The sequence below is a fragment of the Corvus cornix genome, chromosome 8, assembly GCF_000738735.6.
Source record: "Corvus cornix cornix isolate S_Up_H32 chromosome 8, ASM73873v5, whole genome shotgun sequence".
NCBI lineage: Eukaryota > Metazoa > Chordata > Aves > Passeriformes > Corvidae > Corvus > Corvus cornix.
The window spans coordinates 6,288,310-6,310,237 of record NC_046338.1 but is presented as its reverse complement, the minus strand read 5'-3'; the positions used below and the strand labels follow the sequence as shown (position 1 = coordinate 6,310,237).

Below are 21,928 nucleotides of genomic sequence, written 5' to 3'. Positions count from 1 at the left end.
AAAGGGAATTTCTACAGTCCTTTATAAAAGACAAGTTCACATACAATTGTGTCCTGCTAGGAGAGATTAATGCTGCAGTTGGACACACAAAAAAACCTGCAACTCCTGAATTTCCTGGAGAACAGGCACCATTCCTGTGGGACACCTGCAGCAGTGGGATGCCCATCCACCAACACTCCTTGTGATTATCTAACTCTGTGTTCCTTCTTCCTTCCCTCTGCTGGCAGCAGGGTTGTGAATGCTGGACAGGCTCCTCAATGCAGTAACAGTGAGCATAAACCTGCTGAGCTGACAAGACCATGTTCCACAGGACACGACCATCCACAAGAGAACACCCTTCTAAAACAAAACTCTTAATGCTCCTTAAAAAGAAAAAAAAAAGGATAAAAAACCTCTGCTTCCAGCAGGCATGTGTGACTGTTCATTTGACCACAGGGAGAATGTTACTAATACACAGACAAGCCCGTGTTCCTAACAGTGAAAATCCCTCAGATCTAGTCGTAATGAGAGGAACATACCCTGAACTTCCCACTGGTCCCACAGTGAGTGCTGTCAAAAATGTGCCATATTCAGTATGCAATTCTAAAGCAAAGAAAACAGCAGGTCAACAGTACAAGATAAAAGGGTCAGTGTGATGAACACCATCACCATAACGTGCAGTCTGGTTCCCAGCCACTAAAACACAGCCTGCTTGCAATGCAACAAGAGAGATGCTGAACACGACACAAGCATGTACTGAACACTGCCCCACATTTAAGGAAAAGAAAGGGCCATGCACTAAACTCAAATTAATCACCTAGTTTCTGGACTAATTCAAATAAATCAAAATAACAGAGAGATACCATGTCAAAGCTGTAGCAGGGCAAACCAGAGAGAAAAGACAGACAAAAGGCAATGTTAGTGTATCAATTTTACCGGCTTGCACTGAAATTTGCTATACATTATAACAGAAGGATTGTTACTGGTTAGAACACAGTAAGAGACAAAAATATCAGATTGCTGATAACTGTCAAGAGCCCATTTTTTGCCATTCCCACCTAAATGGGCACCTCCAAGAGAAACTGAAAAAGAAAAATTGCCAAGTCCTACCTAATTTTTCTCAGTTCAATTTTTTTTTGTCTGTTCAGTTGCTTTTTTCCAAAACACATTATGTAGATGTAAATATACATATACAAAATTAGTACTTATAGTCAAAAAAAATCCTGTCTGACAAATAGCTACTATTTTCCAAGAGGTTTACAAGCAACATGCAAAAAACCCCCATCTACTGTGTAGGTTATTAAAATTAAAAACTATAGTTGAGAACTGAAGCTTTATAAAAACAGATGTTCAAAATATACAGTTTCTCCCTTCAAGATACAGAATTGCTTCTTGTCAGGTGATTCTTGGAATCTGAGTATGACATGAACTGCAACTCATCCCACCTCCAGGTGCACTTTACTGCTGGTTTTACTGAAGTTATACTGTGCTTTGATCCTCTACCAGAATATAGAACAACCAGGCCAAGTATAGCAGGAAGGCACAAAGGTCATTTTGAAAATAAAAAACAGGGGTGTGTGTGTATATATATATATATATATATATATACACACACACACACACATACATATACACACAATCATTATACACACATTTACAAGTAAATAGAATATTGGATAATAAACACCCCTATCCCCCTGTTATTTTGATGAAATTTATTTTCTTCTTAAAGCAACACTAAAAAGTACCTATATTACAATGTCTCTTGGAAAAGACATGAAATAAAAACAATTTTAAACCAGGGAACAGGAGTAACAACAGAAATGGCCATCTTGGAAAAAGCAGAAAATCAAGTGTGGTGAATCCTGCTCTTCATTCAAAAAACCTGTTCTGATTAATAGTACAGAATATAAAGCCATGCTGCATATGATGGACTTGAATTTTTCATTAAATCTGTGAAAGGTAGAGCAGACCAAGTTTCTTGCACAGATGCAAGCACTGGATCTCAAGAGATCAAAGAGGTCTCACCTGTGTAATAACCTCACATATACAAAGGTCCACACTGCATAAGATCAAGTCACTAACGAGTCATTTTCCTTTAAATATGTACCATCATCAGAAACATTTCAACAGACAGAGTTGGGATTTTTCACAGTTTTATTGTTTTTACACAAAGTTTAAGACATATTTATGTGTCATTCTCACCTTCACATGCCAAAAAGAAGGTCAGAGTCTAAATGGCCAAGCTATGAAACCATCAGACTTTACAACGGACAGAAATTCCTAACTTCTGCTTCCTCAGATGGTAAAATTACTGTAAATTAATAGAGCTGAAAGAAATGACACTCAGGAAATAACATATCAGCAACCCTGGGAGGCTTAAGAGAGCGGGATCCATTTATGTCAGAATGCCTGAAGAGATCATTGTATTATCTATGTTGATCTTCTATAGCTCACAGAACATCTGAAACATTTCGTCGCCCAGCCTATAATAAGCCCTGTAATTAGGCTACAGTGTTCTAACACAGAAAAACCCGAAGCTGCTCTATATGCAGCAGACCACCACAAAGGCCAAGTCATATGCAGCAGAGGGGAGCTAATTATTGGCAAAATTAGACTTCATGATGCTACCAAGCAATTTTTACACTGTTACTGCATATGAATTCTTCTGCAGCACTCTTGTGACCGATTTTATTTCGAGCACCTGAACAAAGCCAAGCGACCAAACATTTAGGAGAGACAGCTTCCCATACTGCTTCAAGCAGCTACTGAAAAACATATACAACTGCTTTGAACATTACAAAACACATACAACTCTGAGACATTTAAATCCAGTTTATTTATTACCAAACTGAAGATAAATTAGAAGCAGTTAATATTGTCTTAGAGTATCCCGTATCATGGATTAGAGATGAAGACTTCTAACTGGGAGTAAGTAATCTTTTAAAGTTAAAAAATAGGAAGCTGATGTTTCAGTTCTAAACTGAAAAGAAAAAGGAATTCTGTTTAACTCTTAACAAAAGTGGCTATTAGAAAAACTAAACCAAGAAAGGAGACCCTTATACTTAACCCAAGTTTGGCTTTGTTTAAAGGTAAAACTGAATGTCCAAAAGATAGAACATTGTAACACTCAAGTTATAGGAAAGACATTGGCGACACTTCAACCCTTAATACTAAAATCTAGCAAGACCGGGGGGAAAAAACGCAGGGACAAAGTAAGCAGAAGGAATATTTCCTCAGTGCAAACAAAGTAATCCTTAGAAAAGCTCACACAAACACACAGTACTTGTAGCACAATGTAAGAAACTCGTTTTGTGAACTTAATAACCTCTGCTGTCTCTGTGCATTCTGATCTACTTCTCTGTCAGCCCATGTCAGTACCTACTTCCCTGTTTCTGTTTGGGATCCTTCTGCTTTCTAGCTCACCAGGGCTCCTTCTTTTGGTTGTTTTGGCTGAAGTCCCAGAGAAATAACAACGCCCTTGAGCTGAGTGTCAGAGAGCTCAAGAAGCAACAGGTGCCCAAGGGAATCTTCCACCTGGGTCTTTAGCACAGCCTCTGATAATGCACGATGCTTTTTCCCAAACAGGAACGTGGAATTGAGATACAGACAGCCTGACTGAAAAGCAAGAGTAAACAATTGCTTTGAGACAAGAACTTCCCTAACTTATGTGTTTGGTTTTTCCCCCTTTTGCTACAGGAGTATCCTGAACTTTGGTTGATGACATCCTAATGGGATTTGCTTAGCTTTCTACTTATTAGCCTGGGTGCCTCACAGAAGATTTCCTCATCACATACTGACTTCTGATTCTACTTCCAACGTCATAGAAGTAAAGGAATCAACATTTAAAAACCTCTGAATCAGATGCACAAAACAAAGTGAAATTAGAGAAAACAGAAATTGTGTTCTTCCCATTTACTTAACACTGGGACCCAAAGGATGGCAGAGGAACCCTTACCAAAATCATAATTTCACTACTGTCGTCATGAACTGTGAACCAAGTTCTTCAAGTTTGGTTTTCCTTAGAAATCAAAAAAAAGTTCTGCTCTGACTTGAATGACATATTTAGTGCCAAACTAAAGGATTTCTTTAATTTTTCATCTCAGCTAAAAAAACTCCAAGACCTTTTGGTTGAATTAAAACAAACCCTCCCCAGTTTCTACGCACTGACTCGGTATACTTGACTACTGAATCAAAGGTATAAAAAAACCCCACCACAAACACAAAAAAACCCCACCACACATGGATCATACACTTTTAATTCCAAAATAAAAAATGCTACATTTCTCATAAGTCATGAGCCTTTCTTCAAGTACTTTTGAAATGCGAAAAACCCTCGCCTAACAGAGATATTTGATTCTCTCTCAATCCAGGAACTCCTATTCTTCAATTTTCTCTTCCTTCATTCTTCTGCTTCTACCTCCTTGTTAGATTAGCAGGATTTGGCTTCCACTCACACTCCTTTTTTTACAAGAAGGCTGCTTTTAATAAAAAGGAGACAGTGTCCTACTAATGACAGACCCTTAGGGCATCTTCTTCACTTACCCCTCCTCAATATTATTTTTTTTCTTCTACAACTTACTTTTTTCTTTTTCATAGACATTCCTCTCATTCATCTTCTGCCTAGTTTCAAAAACTATGTACCTTCCTCAAGTACCTCTTGCATCCTTAATTTTTTACCATTTTTTACTTTCCCCATGCCTTTTTTAAGCTTGCACATTTAGGTCATTACTTCTTTTCTCTCTATATTCTACTTCTAGATCATCTAGTAATCACTAATAAAATTCAGTATTTAAAGGTGTTCTCACAGCCATTCTCACAGCTTTAGATACTTCACTCTTCTTTCTGCTCCTTCTGGAGTCCCAGAAGAGACTTACTTGTTCTGACCATTTTTCATGGCAGTTCTATCATTCAACCCAACCTGTTGAGCTTTTACTGTAATGCACACAATTTACAGATCTCCCAAAACCACATCCAACAGATCGAATGGATTGTATTGGGAACTTCATAACCTGAACAGAATGCATAAGGCTATTCCTTGCCTTCCAATAAACACTTGAATTTTCAAAAGAGCTCATGCCACGTCACTACAAACTACTATGACAAAAGATGCTTTAACTCCACCACTCTGTCAACACACATCTGGGTTTTTCTGTTTGAAGCCTCTGATGACAGGCACTCCCTTTTTGCTCACTGGCGTCTCACTCTTGCTCATACCGTGACATGTTGCAAAATAAAGACTCTGTGTTCATTTTAACACGTAGTTTCAAGTGTTGGGACTATGTACTGTTTTTTCACAATAGGTTACAGTTGAAACTATGTCCACAGCCAATTTTGGAAATCTAATTTTTTTTATAATAACTTTCTGGTATTTTGGACTGGTCCAAAGGTCATTCATTTGGAAAAGAGAAAAAAAAAAAGGAGGAAATCAAGTGTTTTACAATTTAAAGGAAGATCACTTGCTTTTTAATTAAGTTTGTTGTATTTTACACTTCTAAACCTTAAGAAATTGGATTAATAGTTTCTTTATTTACTAATCCTATGAAAAGTCTTAAAACACCTACAACTATTTTGCTTGGTTTCTTCCTATTTGTATGCACATTGAACCTTGTTACAAAATAGATGAGGTTTTTTCAGGATGAGTGTTGGTTGGGTTTTTTGTTTGTAGTTAATGGTGTCTGAGTAGCACCAAATCTAAATAAAGCTATGGCTTTAATCATCTGACTCCATTTTGCATAACCACCAACAATAGGAGAGCAACAATCTTCACTTTAAACAAAAAGCACATGGAAATTTGAAAAAGTTGGTTTACCTTCCATTTCTTCCTCAGGAACCTAAATCCTCAAAAAACCATCTGTGTATACAGAGGTTTTCTTCTAAAAACACTGCCCTTCATAATACTTCTTACAAAATGATGCCAAAAGGAAACTAAACACAGTATGAGACATGGATTTAGAGGACAAGAAAGAAATGAAAAAAGCCTGAAGACAATCAGAGCAGAGCAGGGTTTGTACAACTCAGGCTCACGTTTACTTGGAGATGAGTTTTTAACAGACCAGAAAGAGTCTGCACAGAACAAACTGTTTGTCCCAGCCACGAGACACCCCCAAATTTGAAATAAAGCTACCAGCTGTCTCAGCAAGATGCCATGTCACTGTTATGTGGGGTTGATCTATGAAGTCATTTTCTTAGAATACTTACCACTAAATCCCAGTTATTTTGTTCAAGCAACGTTATAGCTTCATCAATATTTTCAATACCAGTACATGCCTAAAAATAAAAAGAAGCAATAAACAGAATTAAAAGCATTGATCAAAATCAGGTTATTAATACTTATAATTCAATTAATTTCAGTAGGATGACAGGAAAGGTATAGGTTTTTCCTTTCTGTTACGAAAGGGCAATCCAGGAATCAGACTTCAAGTTTTAAACATCAAACATTTAATATAATGCCCTGTTCCACCAGAGGATTCTTGTGTAACCTTGAGCAAGCCACCTAGGGAAGCAAGACCAAGTAGTTATTTGTAAAATTAGGACAATAGTGCTGTCCCACAAAGGCGTTTTGAGAATTCTACCTTCAAAACTTGAAGCACTCATACTACTTTAAAAGGGAGCACAAAAAACCTTGAAGTTCTAGCCCTGTACTCTGGCTTTACCTAGTTCAAGAAATCTAACACAATAGCATTTTTAAGGTAATGTTAACCTCACAAAACCATATTTTAAATTGAGCTTAATTCCAAATGCAAGAGCACCTCTACTCAGCAAAATCCGCGATGCGGCAACCTGCTGCCTTTTTTTGATACCCAGACCTTTTCAACTATTCAACTTCAGCAGGCAGAGCACTGCTCTTCATTCTGCCACATATTTGCCACCATTCACATTGAAGCATATCAGATATATTTTACCAGAGGTGAAAAAAAGGAAACAGTTAAGTTTCTTTTTGGAATTTATTATCTTTCATCCTAACCAAAGCTATGCTCTGTATTCAAACACACAAGAGGAGTTCAGACTTTTACAAGATCTGAAACATGATCATGTTCCTTCTGCTCTACCACAGTTATATAAAACTGCACCAAAAAAATAAAAACCCAAACCTTTTAACAGTAATAATACAGAGCTAGATAGCAGCAGCAAACACATCAGTTTTCCTGATTCCCTTTATGTCGTAAGAGAAGAAGAAGGCTAAGCAGACTTTTTTTCCTTCCAAGACATAAAAAGCCATCAGGTTTTTGCAATTTTCTGACTTTTCTCCCAATTTTCAACGAAGAAGACATAAAAAGAAGAAATCACAGAGAAATTCAAGGCAAATTCTCTCTTCCTAAATTCAACATTGAAAAATTCCACACTTACAAAGCACTACATGCAGTATGTCAACACAAAATGGACCAGCCTGAAGGACCTCAAGGATCACAAGATGAAATTATGGAGAATTTTGCCAGCAGAGGGGAGGCAGCAGTTTCTACTGCTACACAGTGCTCTCATGACCACATTGGTCCTCTCTGCAACAAGACAAAATTTCTTCCACTTCAGAGCATGCTGTGTTAATGCTGAATTTCACCCACTTCACATTGGGAGTGCTAGAACAATAGCACTTTGCTCTTCAGAAGCATCATTTTGCCTTATTTTCCATTATTTCTGAAGTTAAAAATGAGACAGTGCTTCAACACAATCCCCAGCAAATGCTTATGCATTTATATACACTTATGCCAGGTAGATTTGAAGAGTACAGGGCTTGAGCTTGTCATTTCTGAAATCACAGGAGGGTTCATGCTACCATCAACCCGCCACTGGAACTGATGTAAACAGCTCTGCTGCAAAAATCTTACTTTGAGAAAAAGTGACAGTCTGAGATTCTGTTTACATTTGAGTGAAATACACTTAATCAGGTCATTACAGAAATAGTTACTATTTCTCATTTGTCAGCCCTGCAAAATCTGTATGACCTTTTTAAGAACTACATTCTGTTCCAACCTACAATAAGAACTTGACCAACGCTTGTTTCACCCCTGGGCTGTGCAGATGAAGTTGAGAAGATGGTACCTACGATTCAGGATTTAAACTGGTTTTAGTTGCTCCCTCTTTTTATCATCCCTGAAGCTCTGCTGACTTGTCACTGACCACTCTTAGCCCACACTAACTGCAAATCAATTCAGCTCACTTTGGCATACTTTTATTTTGAGATAAACAACACAAAATTAGCTTACCCTTCTACCAGAGCACACAGTGAAAGGAGTTAACTCATCACAGTGAAGGCAGAGTAATTAAACAACTAATTCACCTGTGCACCTGCATCCTTCCTGAATCATCTTTCTGGTGATTTACAACGTAAAACAGAAGCCTGCTTTTGGTCACTTAGCAATGCAGAGTCACTGGGTAACAAGAATGGACAGATGTAAAAACCAGCTGAAAGTAAAAATCATCAGAATTCATAATAGCCAAGACAAGCAGATTTGGTTAAAATCTTTGCACCATTTTTAAAATTCCTTTTAATAGTTGATTTTGAGGAGTTCTTAAACTAAGATTTCACTTTCCAGATGGACCATTTTTGCTAGTTGTCAATAAAACAGAAAACAAACATTTCAGAATTGCAAGAGGAAAGAATGAGTGCTACTTGTCAACATAACCACAAAACAGACATTCCAGGATCTTCCTCAACACACTGTTAATGTCAGAGTTGCAGCAAACTAAGATTATCCAAAACCTTATTATATTTCACTATTTCAACATTCAGACACTACACACTACAACATACAAATCCCTGCATCAAGTCAGAAGCCATTAGTAAAACCAAAAACCCCCAGCAACTAAAAATTAAAGCTGCTTCCTTGTACCTGCATCATATCATGCAAGCTAAATTAAAGAAAATCATCTGGTTTGCATGTCTTTGATTTTCCCTAAGAAATTAAGCACACAAGACCGGCAGTCCCTCACTGCCAAGTGTGACGTGACGTCAAACGCTGTGTAGTGACAGATTAGTCCCAGAACAACCTGGCCTGCTCCTGTCTTTGTTTTCTTTAGGGAAACACACACAGGAAACCAGCAGGTTCTGTGAGCAACAGAATTAACAAAGTCTGGTTCCTCGTGGGTTTGTCTCTCATTCCTAATTGCAAGGGCTGATTTAAGCTTTTCCTTTGGCTGGAATATTTATAAGAGCTTCTTTTAATGGACTTCTTTCCATGTTACCTGGCTGTATTTTAATTAAATTTGGAATCATTTCATTGGTACAAATCCATGGGACACCTGGCACCTTAGGACTCTATGCCTTACTTATCTAGAAAGGCAGACTAGAATTCACAGGGTTTAATTATTTACAGTACCTAAAGATTTTTTCCTCATGTTTATTCCTTTTATTCTACCCAAGCAAGAAACAAACAAACAAAAATTTAATAGGAAAAAAGAAAAAAAGTTAAATCTGTGCAGAAACAGAAGTGAAAAAACCCTTCAAAATATAGCACAGCAGATGAGCTGTAAAGATGCAAAAATACATCTTTGTTGCTGAGCAAGTAAACTGAGGGACTAAGGAGATATTTTATTATTCACAGATTTTATTCAGCTCTATTTTCATGAGACCAGCTTAACAGAAGGCATTAAATATTTTAAAAGAAAATTCCTACATGAATACTACTAAATCTTGTTTCAATCAACAACCAGCACATCCTCTAAGTCATCAAAAGATGAAAGAAACAAGCCACCACAGAAAAGGTAAAACCTTGAAGGCTCACTGATTTGTAAACTTTTACACATCAGAAAGAAACCAAAGAATTTTTTTTTTGGAGGACAAAGGAGAAGAAAAGGTAGAACAAGTTCTTCCACCTCCTTTTCTCTGCATTTCCTATAAATCTAAGATATCATTTTCAGCCTTCACAGCAGCTCCAGAGTCTCTGCAGTCACTTCTGTGCTTTTCCAGACCACACAAGCAAAAAATGAAAGCAAAGATGAAAAAACTATTGTTGTGTACTGAATACATAATCAGATTCTGAAGATAAAATTATTTAATGTTAAAACAACTTTCTTAGCTGTAGGTTACGGGCGGGACGGATGGAGACGGAGAGATCTCTATAAGCAGGTCTTGGGACACAGTCGGTTTATTGTAAAAAGCTTGGGTATAGGGGCACTGCTCAGAGCTGCCGGACTCAGCTCTGAGCAGGCCCAAGAGAGTAAGCAGGTGAGAGAGAGAGAGGGTGTAAGAGCAAGAGTGGAAGTAAGGAAGGAAAGGAATGAAGAGGAAGTGTGGTAAGGAATCGAAGTGTCTGAAGTCCTGGTTACAATACAATAAATCATCTCCTGTACTGAATATTCTAATTGTCACTAACCAATCTAATACAAGATACAAATCCTATAGCATTTACATACAGCCTATAAGAGTTCTTATATTACCATAGAGTGTTACATCTTAACTTCTAAAAACTACTCTTTGGACCCCTTCTGCTGAGCTAGTAGGGTCTGCTCTGACCCTTGGACCCGCTTGCAAGCAGAGGGTATTGTTCCATCAAGAGGGGATTATCTTCAGTGGCCATACCATTGTTTTCTAGTTGTTCAGTAACTAAGACCTGGTATTTCAAAAGTGGCTTTCATTTCGATGTTGCCTGTAGTTTTCATATTCCCAAAATCTTTTGTCAGGCAATCATATTTACAATGCTTTTCTGTTTCATCTTCCCCAACACTTAGCATCCTGCTTTTCCAGGACAGGTTAAGTGTTTCCACCAGGCAGATTGAGATTTGCACATAGTAACATTTCAGAGCGCTTCTCCAAATTTTTTTTTCCATGTAGCTTCATATCCCTTTAGTGATGGAGACCTTACCCTTGGAACGTTTCACTGGTAACCATCAGGGGTCCTATCCTTGCACAGTAACCTTAACCTTAATAAAAGAAGCAAAGTAGTTACTGAGGAAACAATTCAATAGGAAAGAAGTTGTGAGGGCAGACAGACTTCAAGGCATTTGAGACAAACCTAGGAGCTGCTTCCAGAAAGCTGTCATGCAGGATGACAGACTGGCTCTTCTAAATCCCTTGCAGGGTGGTCTGACCCCAGCAGCTGTAACAGCTGGATCTGGGTTTGAGACCCTCTGGGACACCCCACCTCAACAGCACAGGCTTCAGCTCACCTCCACACCCCAGGGGAGCAGCTGCCTTCCCCATCTGGCAGCAGCTGCTCCCCCGGCACCTGCTGCAGGGATCCAGGCAGCTGTTGCACGGCGGAGCTGGAAGGGCCAACTGCTGCTCCCAGCACAGAGAGCCGGGCTGTTCCTGCGGCACAGGCTGGGAGAGAGCACACAGCTGCTGGGACTCAAACACAGCCAGGCCACTGCTGCCCGACAGGCAGTGGGTGGCAGCTGCTGCACAGGAGCTGGGAGCAAATGGTATTTGGCAGCAAGGCAGGATGTCTCTCACCTGTGGCACCATTCCCCTTCTCGCCAAGGCAAAAAGTGGCAGGCAAAGTATCCAAACAGCCACATTTGGCCTAACAGCAGTAGCTGGATATGGAGGGCTTAGTCAAAACATTCCTTTTGAATAATTCCGTATTTCCTTTGGCTACTAACAGTAGCTATATTTTCTCCCAAAAGGGACCATCTCTAAGCTAACCCAAACTAGGCCTAGAACATTTTGCACAACAGGTTCAGGCCCATTAAAACCAGGCAGACAGACCACTGTGAATTACACTGGGTACCACTCCCTCCTGTAACAGATGAAAAAAAACCCAAAAGATCTGTAGCTCAGTCCATCATTTCAATGTTTATCCAAAGCTACAATGCCCAAAGAAACAACTACTTGAAGGCACCAAGAGATTCAACAGGATTACCTAGGAAGAAAAGCTTTCACCCTCTGGGATCTCCTACGCAAGCTCAGGAAGCCAGCATTAACCCACCTGCAAGTGCACAGACAGCACCTGAGGAAGTGCTTACTTTTGAAAGCACCAAATAAATTTTTATCACTAGATAGAGCAGGGCAACTAGAGTTAATTAGATTAATTAAATAGAGTTAATCTATTCCATAAAGTTACATGAGGTTTTCAAGAGAAATAAGAAATGCTGGCAAAGAACATACATTGTTAAAAATCAATTCACTATCCCTTGGGTAACTTACTCTTCTAAAGTTGAGAGAGACCAAGAGCACGGAAAACTCTTTGAGTCCAGGCCACAAACCTGCTAAGAAGGACAGCTGAATTACCCAGATCAGCAGCTTAAAAACAACAAACCACTCAGAGCTGTTCTTAGTAGCATTTGAGATACAGCAAATGATATTACTTATCTCCTTGCATATTTCCTCTGTAATAGAACCAAGATTTACCTTGCTGTTTTATTCACCTCTTCAATTACAACCAGACAGTTCACAGACACATTTCAACTCCCTAGCAGGTTTTGCATATCTCCAAAGACAGGGAGTCTACAGCTTCTCTGGGCAGTTTGTTCCAGTGCTTTACCACCTTCACTGAGAATTGTTTTTCCTTATATTTAATTATAATTTCCCAAGTTGTAACCTATATCCACCACCTCTCACCTTCAGACTGCAACTCCAAGAGAAATTTGATTCTGTATTGTCTGTTATCACCCACTGTACGGCTGGAGACAGCAACTAGATCCTCCCGTAGCCTTCTCTCCCAGGCTACACAAAGCCAGCTCCCTTAACATCACCTTTCACACAAAAATGCTCCAGCCTCCTCCCTTCCTAGGTAACCCTTCACTGGACCTGCTCTGCTCTGTCAATAGAGTGACTGATACAGAACACAGCACTCCTGGTAGCAGTGATCTCACCAAAACAGTGTTAAAGAATGGCCTCCCTCAGGCTCCTGGAACACTAATACAGCCCCCTATGTGGCTACTACTACTTCTAGAAAAATCCTTAATTCCTTCTCCAAGCATTCCTAACAAAAATCAGGTTTCTGGATGCGTTTTAAACAACCCAACCCTGAGTTTCCTCTTTCTAGAGCCAAACGTAGTACTTTGCTTCCTTTTCCCATCCATTGTGAGGAGAATGGCTCAGTAATCAAGGATAATTATCAAGCCTATAAAGGGTATACCAGATTGTATCTGCTAGAAGTCCACTCAAACCCAGAAAGATTTAGGACACTAATTCAGCCATGACATATTAATAAGTCAGAAAATTTTCTTTAAATTCATACATACACTGTTGCAATGGTGATTACTTCAAAGCTATTGAAACCAAGTGTAACACTTCTCCCCCCAAAACAGGTGAAGTCAAACCAATATGCCCAGCCAAACAAGTAAAGGCTTTAGTACCATAGTATCAAATTTATGATGCCTTTGCAACTCCCTGCTGGGCTATCATGACATGCAGCACATTCAGACACTCACAACTGAGATTTTTTGGTACCTCAGTTCTTCTCATCCCAGAATCCCACCTGTCTTAGGACCACCTCCACAGACTACATCAGCTACACCCCTCTGTGGCATCCCTGCTCATTCTAACCTTACAACAACCCTACTGGTGTACAGAGACTGTTCTTAATATGAGTCATCCATGGTTATTAAATTAACTTTTACTTCTGTTTCAGACAAACATTTAAAAAACAACATCCAGGCATATCGACCAAGACACAGACTGAAAGGTCACCCACTGCAAGCTTCTAACTGAAGAGATAAGAATGCTTCTCTGTTTTTACATAACTCAGAAGACCATCTGGTAAAAATTAAGCAGATTCACCAGCTGTTCGTTTAGCAAAAACAAGCCAATTTACTTACCAGCATCAGAAATCAAGAAAGGGTTTTAGGCAAATATGCCAGGATAAAGTTTGCCCAACGCATTTCAACTCCCACACCCAACTATTTACAAGTTTCATCATTCTACTATTTGAGCATCCCCTTAAGCAAAGCAAGGGGGGAGGAAGGGGGGAGAAGAAAAAATAATATTTCTGAAGGTCACAAAAGACATTTCAACCTATAGCTACCAAGCAGACAGGAGTGAACTTTGCCCATGCTCCGAGATGACTGCAAGCCTTCCAAACAAAGCAAGCTGGGGACAAAGTCTAAGCTGGTAGCATGAAGCTCTAACCACTTCTCAGCAGAACTAACTCACTCAGCACCACACTAACCACTTTCAAATGGATTCCAGCAGACTGTGAACTCTCTCAAGACTCTGGAGAAAATTCTGATTCCAGAATACCACGAAGACAGATCCCTAGGAAGCCCATGAGCTGAGCCAAGACATGAAGTCAAGCCTCCCAAGCCCCATGCTAACACTCCAGTGTTTAAGCCACACACACTACATACAAAGAGCAGTGGTCAAACTGAATTAAGAAACAAACCAGAAGTCAGTACCCATTAATAAGTACTCTACACTACCAAACCCGTTTGTCTTTCCTGAGGACTGAAGACAGCCTTTACCCAACAACTACAAAAATGTTTTAGTTAGGATTACCCCAACATTTCTGTGTTTGTTTAATACTTTTATTAAGTATGTCAGTGAAGGCAAAACCCCAAGAGTTCCTGAATCATTTTGCCCTTACAGTATCACATAAGAAAAACTGATGGAAAAAAAAAAAATAATTGTATGGATCAAATAAATGCTTACTGCACATTTGCATTCATCTCCTTTCTCCTCATTGTCTCAAAAGCAGCAGAACTTTAAAAACAACTCAAGAATAAATAAAAGCCACTTTCTAGATAAGCACACAAAGGAAGAGTACTAATCCATACAAGAAATATTTTAGTCAGCATTCCACACTCTTTTTAATTTTTTGTGAAGAACAAGACAGCAAGGAACAGACATATTCTTCAAAACCTGGAAAAGGCACTGGCATGGTTTAACTCCAGCCAGCAGCCAAGCCCCATGGAACTGCTCACTCACTGTCCCAGCAATGGGACCAGGGAAATAATCAGAAGGGTAAAAGCTGGAAAACTCATGGTTTGAGATAAAGACAGTTTAATAGGCAAAGAAAACGCCACCCATACAAGCAAAGCAAAACAAGGAAATAATTCCCTGCTTTCCATGGGCAGGCAGGTGTTCAGCCACCACCAGGACAATGGGGCCCCACCACATGCAAAGATTACTTGGGAAGACAAACACCATCACTCCAAAGATCCTCTCTTTCTCTTTCTTCCCCCCACTTCATATACCAAGCATGATGCCACATGGTCTGGAAAATCCCTTTGGTCAGTTTGGGCCCCATGTCCCAGCTGTGTCTTCTCCCATCTTCCTCTGCACCTCCAGCCCCTTTCCCAGTGTGGCAGTACAAGAAGCAGAAAAGGCCTTGGCTCAGTGCAAACCCTGCCCAGCAGTAACAAAAACATCTCCTTATTATCAGCTCTGTGTTCAGCACAAATCCAAAGCATAGCCCCTTAACAGCCACTGGGAAGAAAATTAACCCTACCCCAGCCAAAACCAACAGGCATCCAGAGCAGGGAAACAGAAGCACATTCACACTCCAAGCACAGGTCATACCAATAACACAGGCCAACAAGGATGGGAAAAAAAAAAAAAACACCAAAAAAAACCGCCCAGAGTTTTCTAAAGACGTTAAAATTATATAGGATTTTAAAAGCATCAGGACAAGAAAGCCTGAAAGTTAGTCAATGGGACCAAAGGAGGAAAATAGCAGAGAAGTATTCAAAGGCAAAGGCATATTACAAAAGCTGCATGAATTCTGTGCACTTATACCCACTACTGAAGAACTTTGGGACCATTCCTGTAACACAGCTGATCTGTACAGAAAATACTCTCATCCTAAAATGTCAGCAGAGAGATATAGAACAAACCCCTACATTTGTGGGAGTCCCTAGAATTTTAAAGGAACTTAAATACAAGTTTTTCACAGCAGACTCCTCTTTAAGTCAGTCTTGATTAAAGGTGAAATCGACACCACATTCCCACAGTGCTGACATTAGTTTTTTGTGGTGCAAACCCCCAGAAGGGGTTAAGTTTTCTACAGTTCAAATTTGACTTCTGTACTAACAAGAAACAGCAGAAATTCCAATAAAGGATATAAAATAGACTTAGTGTGTACATATATACAACACACTGAGGAAAAGTGAACACAGCTTTTATAGAGCAAACTCACATATCACAAAACTACTCAAATGTCTCTCAAGAACTCAGTCAGCTGAAGAACACAAGACTAACTCAAGCTGACACAGTTTATTTCCAAAGTTTTACAACAAATCCCATCATCAAGCTTTCAAAACGCTGACTTCCAGAAACTAGGATGAGGCAAATCCATTCACATTCTGTTTCTTTCAGCTCTTTCCTAAGGACCAGCCACTGCTGTAGAAGAGACATTAGGCCAGCTGAGTCTTCGACCTGAGCTGATATGGCACCTTTGGTATTTGCTCACACAAACAACCTGACCTTTAGAAAAAAAAAATAATAGAAGTGACTCAGTTTCAATGTTCTTGTCTTTACAAATTGTTTCCTGCGATAAAATATGAAACCTATATAAAATAACCCAAGGGCTAACGTACTCTATTCTAGTTTCAAAATGTCTCTTAAGAACTTCAGCTTTAATGAATTATCTTTTGAAAGCATAACTACTGCTGTGGAACAAAGACGTGCTCAACCAGTCAGACACAGATGACTGTTTTGATAGACCAAACAACATGTCATGCATACATGAGGGCTTTGATTTCCTCTTTGAGCAGTTTCTTTTTACAATTGCACGTTAACTAGTCAACTCTAAAAAATGGGCTTAATTAGTAGGTATCAATCCAGCCAGTAAGCATGTCATTTCCTTTCATCCAAATAACGAGGGAAGAGTAAAATGTTAGGTACTTCCCCAGGCCTTTTATTCTAGTTCTTACAGTAGTTAAAGGAAAGGACTCATCTAATGGCTGCCCCACATATGCACAAATTTATTCACTGACTAGAAAAATATGAAATCCTAGCAACGATATGCCATGTAGTTCCTCTAAAAAGCTAATTTGTGCTTCTAGTATGGAAGTGTATGAAAACTAGGCTTGCTATGGTAACTGAACCATAAGAACTGCCCAACCAGAGAGGAAAACTCTACCCTTTCAGGCTTTCCAGCTCCAATACAATATTCTCAAGATGGGAGATTCTCAAGGCCCCTTAAGACATGTAGCAAATGGCTCAAACACTCATCCTCTCCCACACCTCTTTCCACACAAAAATATGAGCTCAGTAAGTGTAAAGTGTAAAGTTTGCAGTAAATGATCCTTGCTTACCAAGATATATTAGCCACGTGATATTTTCAATATGACAAATAATTTTCACATTATCTTTCAATGAAAACCCATTCCTAGCCTTTAGAAGTACATATAATTAATAATTTCAATATTATAATTAGTATTGGTTGTCATGGCATTTGAAAAAGGATCCTACAGCTACCACCTCTCAATCTGTTTCAGTGACCTACTAACCCAAATACCTATATGAATGGGCTGATGGAAATGGTGACATGATTACTATGATGTGAAGAGTCTTTTCAAGGTAATTGAATGAAAAAAACAGAATAAACCTATTTCTAAAGACAAATTGGTGCTCCAGTGGTAAATTATTTAGGTTCCTACAGCAGGGGTGTAATGCACACAAACCACAGTATCCTCTTTCTTCTCCAGAAATGTCAGTTAGTATTTCTAAGTAACTATCTGCCCTTACATAGCAGAAATTAACTGGTTTTTCCATGAACAGCTATCAATGGGAATATCCAAGTTATGTTTCTGAAAGAACACCACTCTTACTCCAACTTCTTATTTGTGACTCAGGAACCCATTTCACCTTCAGATTAAAGGACCAGTAAATCAAATCACCCTTGTTCTGATAAACCTGAACTTTGGGATGACAACTGAGCCTTAACATATCTAGAGAAATGAAACTCCAAAAACCCTCAAAGAATAAATTAATAGAAGTGATGGCAGAAGTGACTGGTAGCAGACAATGAAAATGGCAATAACCAAGCTAGAACACCCTAAACATGCACTGTTTTCATCGTGTCTCTTGGCCCTAAGGCCATTTACAGCAAACAAAACCAACTGTGTTCCAAACCAAGAGGTCCAGCTACCAGTTCCAAAGGTGTTACTCACTGTGTAAGGCACAAAATTATAATGTGATAAAATCCAACAAGGATTAAAAGGAATTCTAATCAAAATGCAAATTAACAGGCCTCCTAAGTATGAACGTCAACATCCTATAGTGTCCTAAAGGCCTCTTTTTTCACACTGAAAAACAGTCCTGTTATCTATTTTAAAATTTAGCTAAAGATACAGTAACCTATATCCACTGAAACAGGTCAGCTGAAGCAGTGATGAGCATCTGGGCACCTGACTATTAGAAACCCAGCAGAGCCCACTTTTAACTAAAGATACCCAGTAGGAGGGTATGAGTAAACAAACCTGTCTATCCCAAACCCTGATTTCCAATCTCTAGAGTACTGGATTTCCTTCCAGCTGCTCTGGAGAGAGCTGCAGAGCTTAGTTCAGCACCCACTGCACTCTACATTCTACAGAAAGGCCACACAAAAGAGGGCTTTGGTTTGAGCAAGACTGAGGTTTTAAGGTCAGACAGATCTGAACACATGTAAATCCAGGTGTTTAGGGAGACCTTCTGATGAAAATGTAGGCCTCCAATAAATTTAAATCTTTGGAAAGTGTCCTCCAGCTTATGTTTAAACTTTGACTGGAACTCTCTTCAGCACCTATCTTTTGCTGAGGACCTTGTTCCAAATTCCCAAACACTCCAGTGAAAGCCTGCAAAGAAAGCAAGAACAGCCCTTTCTGCCCCAGTGCCTTAATGACAAAATATGTCTTTTTCTTTCAGAAATCAGTATTAAGGACATCAACTCTGAGACTTGTTCAGAACCCACAGTGAGAGGTTTATCCTTACAGAAATGTTTGAAACACTTTCCAGCCCCCACTATAAGTCATAGACCAGGGCCAGAATCAAGGGTACTGACTTAAAGCTATTCCTGTATCTGCCTACCTTTTCTATCCATCAAATTTTTATACTAGCAATAACTTAAAATGACAGAAAACCTGAGCCACCATGCCAATACACACAGAAGAGAGCAAAGCTCACTTAGCACCCTTAAAAAAATAAGGCCACACATATAAATTCTGCACACAGACTGTTAGACAGAGCAAACTGTGTGCACAACTGAGATAATGTTCTACAGGGCTGAAGCAGATAGGAATAAAAAAACCCCCAAACCAAACCCAAAGAAAAAACTTTATCTTGTCAGTTATTTAACAGCACTGTGTTAACCTCCAGGTGAAAAGATTCTCCAATTTCTTTAATTTTCGTCATTCCAGAAGGAAACAAGTAGATTGAATTACAATTAATTTTTCAAAAACAAACAAAACAAAAAATAATAAACTGATGTATCACTGTCATAGTCAATTTTATAATTTAAAACATGATCATTTAGCATGCTTTCTCACTTTTCTGCAACTGATGGCAATGAGGTTCTTCCTTCTCAATTTCCCCTTGCTCCTCCCACAAACCTGTTTTTATGAAAGACATTGACACAAAGTTGAAGTTTGAAAAGAAAAAATATATATTTTTATATTCAAGTGTGTGAGTTTAAAAAAAAATTTGGAAAAGGAAAAAAAAAAAACCACACATACCTTGATTTCACAATGAACATAGATGAAAGAGGGAAGAAGAAAACTACTAGAAATCCATTGTCTCAATGAAAGCAAGGATTTTTGAATTCTGTCATTTCACTCTGAAATCCTCCCACCCTGACCAAATCCTGAGCTACTTATTTATTTGGTCAATGAAAAACGTGAATTCTTTGAAAAATTTCCTCCTGAAGCTCCATGTGCCAGATAGTCGTGTAATATATGGACACACAGGAGCTGGCAACTCCCACAACACTGCAACCCTTAGGCCCACTCTACACTTAGGATTGTTGCAGGGACAACCACACAGCATGAATAAAGTGGTCCTATAGGTGGACATAGCTTATAAGGACAAAAAGATATTCTTGCTAATTTTAGTTCCATTCCTAAGTGAAGCTGTAAAAACAAAAGCAGAAGTGTTAGCATGCAGAAACATCTGACACTTCTGCCAATACTCAAACTTTGGGAATGAAAACCAGTCTATGCCAATTAAACGAAGCTCTGTGCAACAAAATTTTACAATTTAAAAAGAAAAAAAATCTGTTTTCTTTATAGTGCAAAGCAGACCCCAAACTGCAAGAGATCACGAGTACATTCGTACCATGTGAGTACCTGGGTACTCCACTGAAGATGAAAGAACACTTTGCAGTTAAACACAACAAACAACAGAAGAACAGTTGTTAAAAACTTGGTAGAAATCATATGCCCTTATCTCCCTCAGTATGTGAAGTATGTTGCAGCATCACTCTTTCACCAATTCACATGCAACTACCTTTTGGAAGAATTTATGCTACAAACAAGCTGTTGGTGTTTTTTCCTATGGAGTTTTTCCTTTATGCCAATGACACTTTGTGGAGAAGTTCTGAATTGCATTTAGTAAAAAAGCTAAAACTAGTTTGTGTGCTGAACTCCACATCAGCTACTTCCACTGAAAACAATCACACTACTCATGTACAAAGCACAGCCTCTGCATAATCTTTCCTAAGTGTGGGCCTAAGAAGGAAAAGTTAGGCAGGTTGCTTATACAGCCCACATGCATGAATACGCATTTTGTGCTCCCTGGGTAGCCACACAGTAGCCTCATTAAAAAGGAGAGGAAAAGAAAATAATTACAAACCACACAGAACAGGCTCAAATTGTTTTAAGACATTATGCAAAAATATTTTGGTAGATCACTCACTGTGTTTTACGCTCTACTTAAAATATTTCATGAAATTCCGTGGATTTATGTGTATCTGTGTGTGTGTGTATATATATATATATCTACAAAACGCTTTTTTTAAAGTATTTCTCTTTAGTACCTCCAAATGCAGAAGTAACCTGTTACTACAGTCAAAGCTAAAAAAAAAAAACAAATGCAATACAAGTTCCTGCTCTAGCTGAAACCCATGGCAAAATCCCTAATGACTGGAAAATACAAAATAAATTCACGAAAGCTTCACAAAGCATCAAGTATCAGCATCATTATGATTTCACTGATGATTTTTTTATGGGAAGAGAAAACCCTTTCAACTTTTAGAAATTTAAAGACCACAGCTCTATCCCCCTTAAATATAACCTGGGAAAGGTGAGGGTGAAGTGGTGATGGAAGTTTCCCTCCCAGTTTAATTCAACAAAGATTAGCTGAACTAAACTACAAAGAATTGCTTTTGAAATGTTCACTGGGTGCAACATTCTTCAACAACATACCTCACATAAACATAGAAGATGGCAGCAGAACTCTGAGAAACATATTTATTAATTAAAAGTTACAGAAAATATAGAAAGGAAATCATGCAGAATTACTTTGCACATAATGTTTTCTTATCCATTTAAATTCTTAGTGAATGAGTTGCAAATTCCATCAAGTATTTAGAAGACCCAAAAACCTCTACTGTTTTGTAACAGTCTAAAGATACAAGGCCTAAAAATGACTGACATCGTCCTTTACTAATCTGAAGCTTTAACAGCATGACAATTGACAGTTCAGTGCTTCAAAATTAGGTAGACACTTGATACTATCTTTAAAAAGAAACACAATGAAACAGAAAAACAAAGCTGTCTGCTGAAATACAAGAGGAAAAGGTTTGGGTTCTTTTTAAGCAAGGATTAGTATATGATAAAATACTTCCTATGTCCTAGGTTCAGACACATTATGTCATCCACCCTTGATCTAAAACTGGTTTCTGTGACTCCACCACCCACCTGCAAGTTTGCAATGATACTTACTTGTCTTCGTGGTACCAAACACTGCAGTTGCTCCTATACTTTTATTAATGGTTTCAAAATCCAAGCACAACAATACTGCAAAATAGCACAAAACACTTGGAAAGTGTAAATCTGTATTGAAAACTCTATTAAATAAATAATCTTACATTCACCAGCCACTAATTTCATCATCTGGGATTCCTGATTGTAAGTTCACGTAATAATGTGGGAT

At 38.7% G+C, this 21,928-nt stretch overlaps 1 protein-coding gene across 1 annotated transcript in view; it reads right to left on the bottom strand.

Moving 5' to 3' along the window:
- The window catches only part of FAF1 (Fas associated factor 1), a 152,571-nt gene that overhangs the window by 128,888 nt on the left and 1,755 nt on the right, over positions 1 to 21,928 (bottom strand). Inside the window, exon 2 of the mRNA XM_010408851.3 lies at positions 6,181 to 6,249. Within this exon, the coding sequence (XP_010407153.2) occupies positions 6,181 to 6,249 (69 nt within the window). The remainder of the gene's footprint in view (positions 1 to 6,180; positions 6,250 to 21,928) is intronic.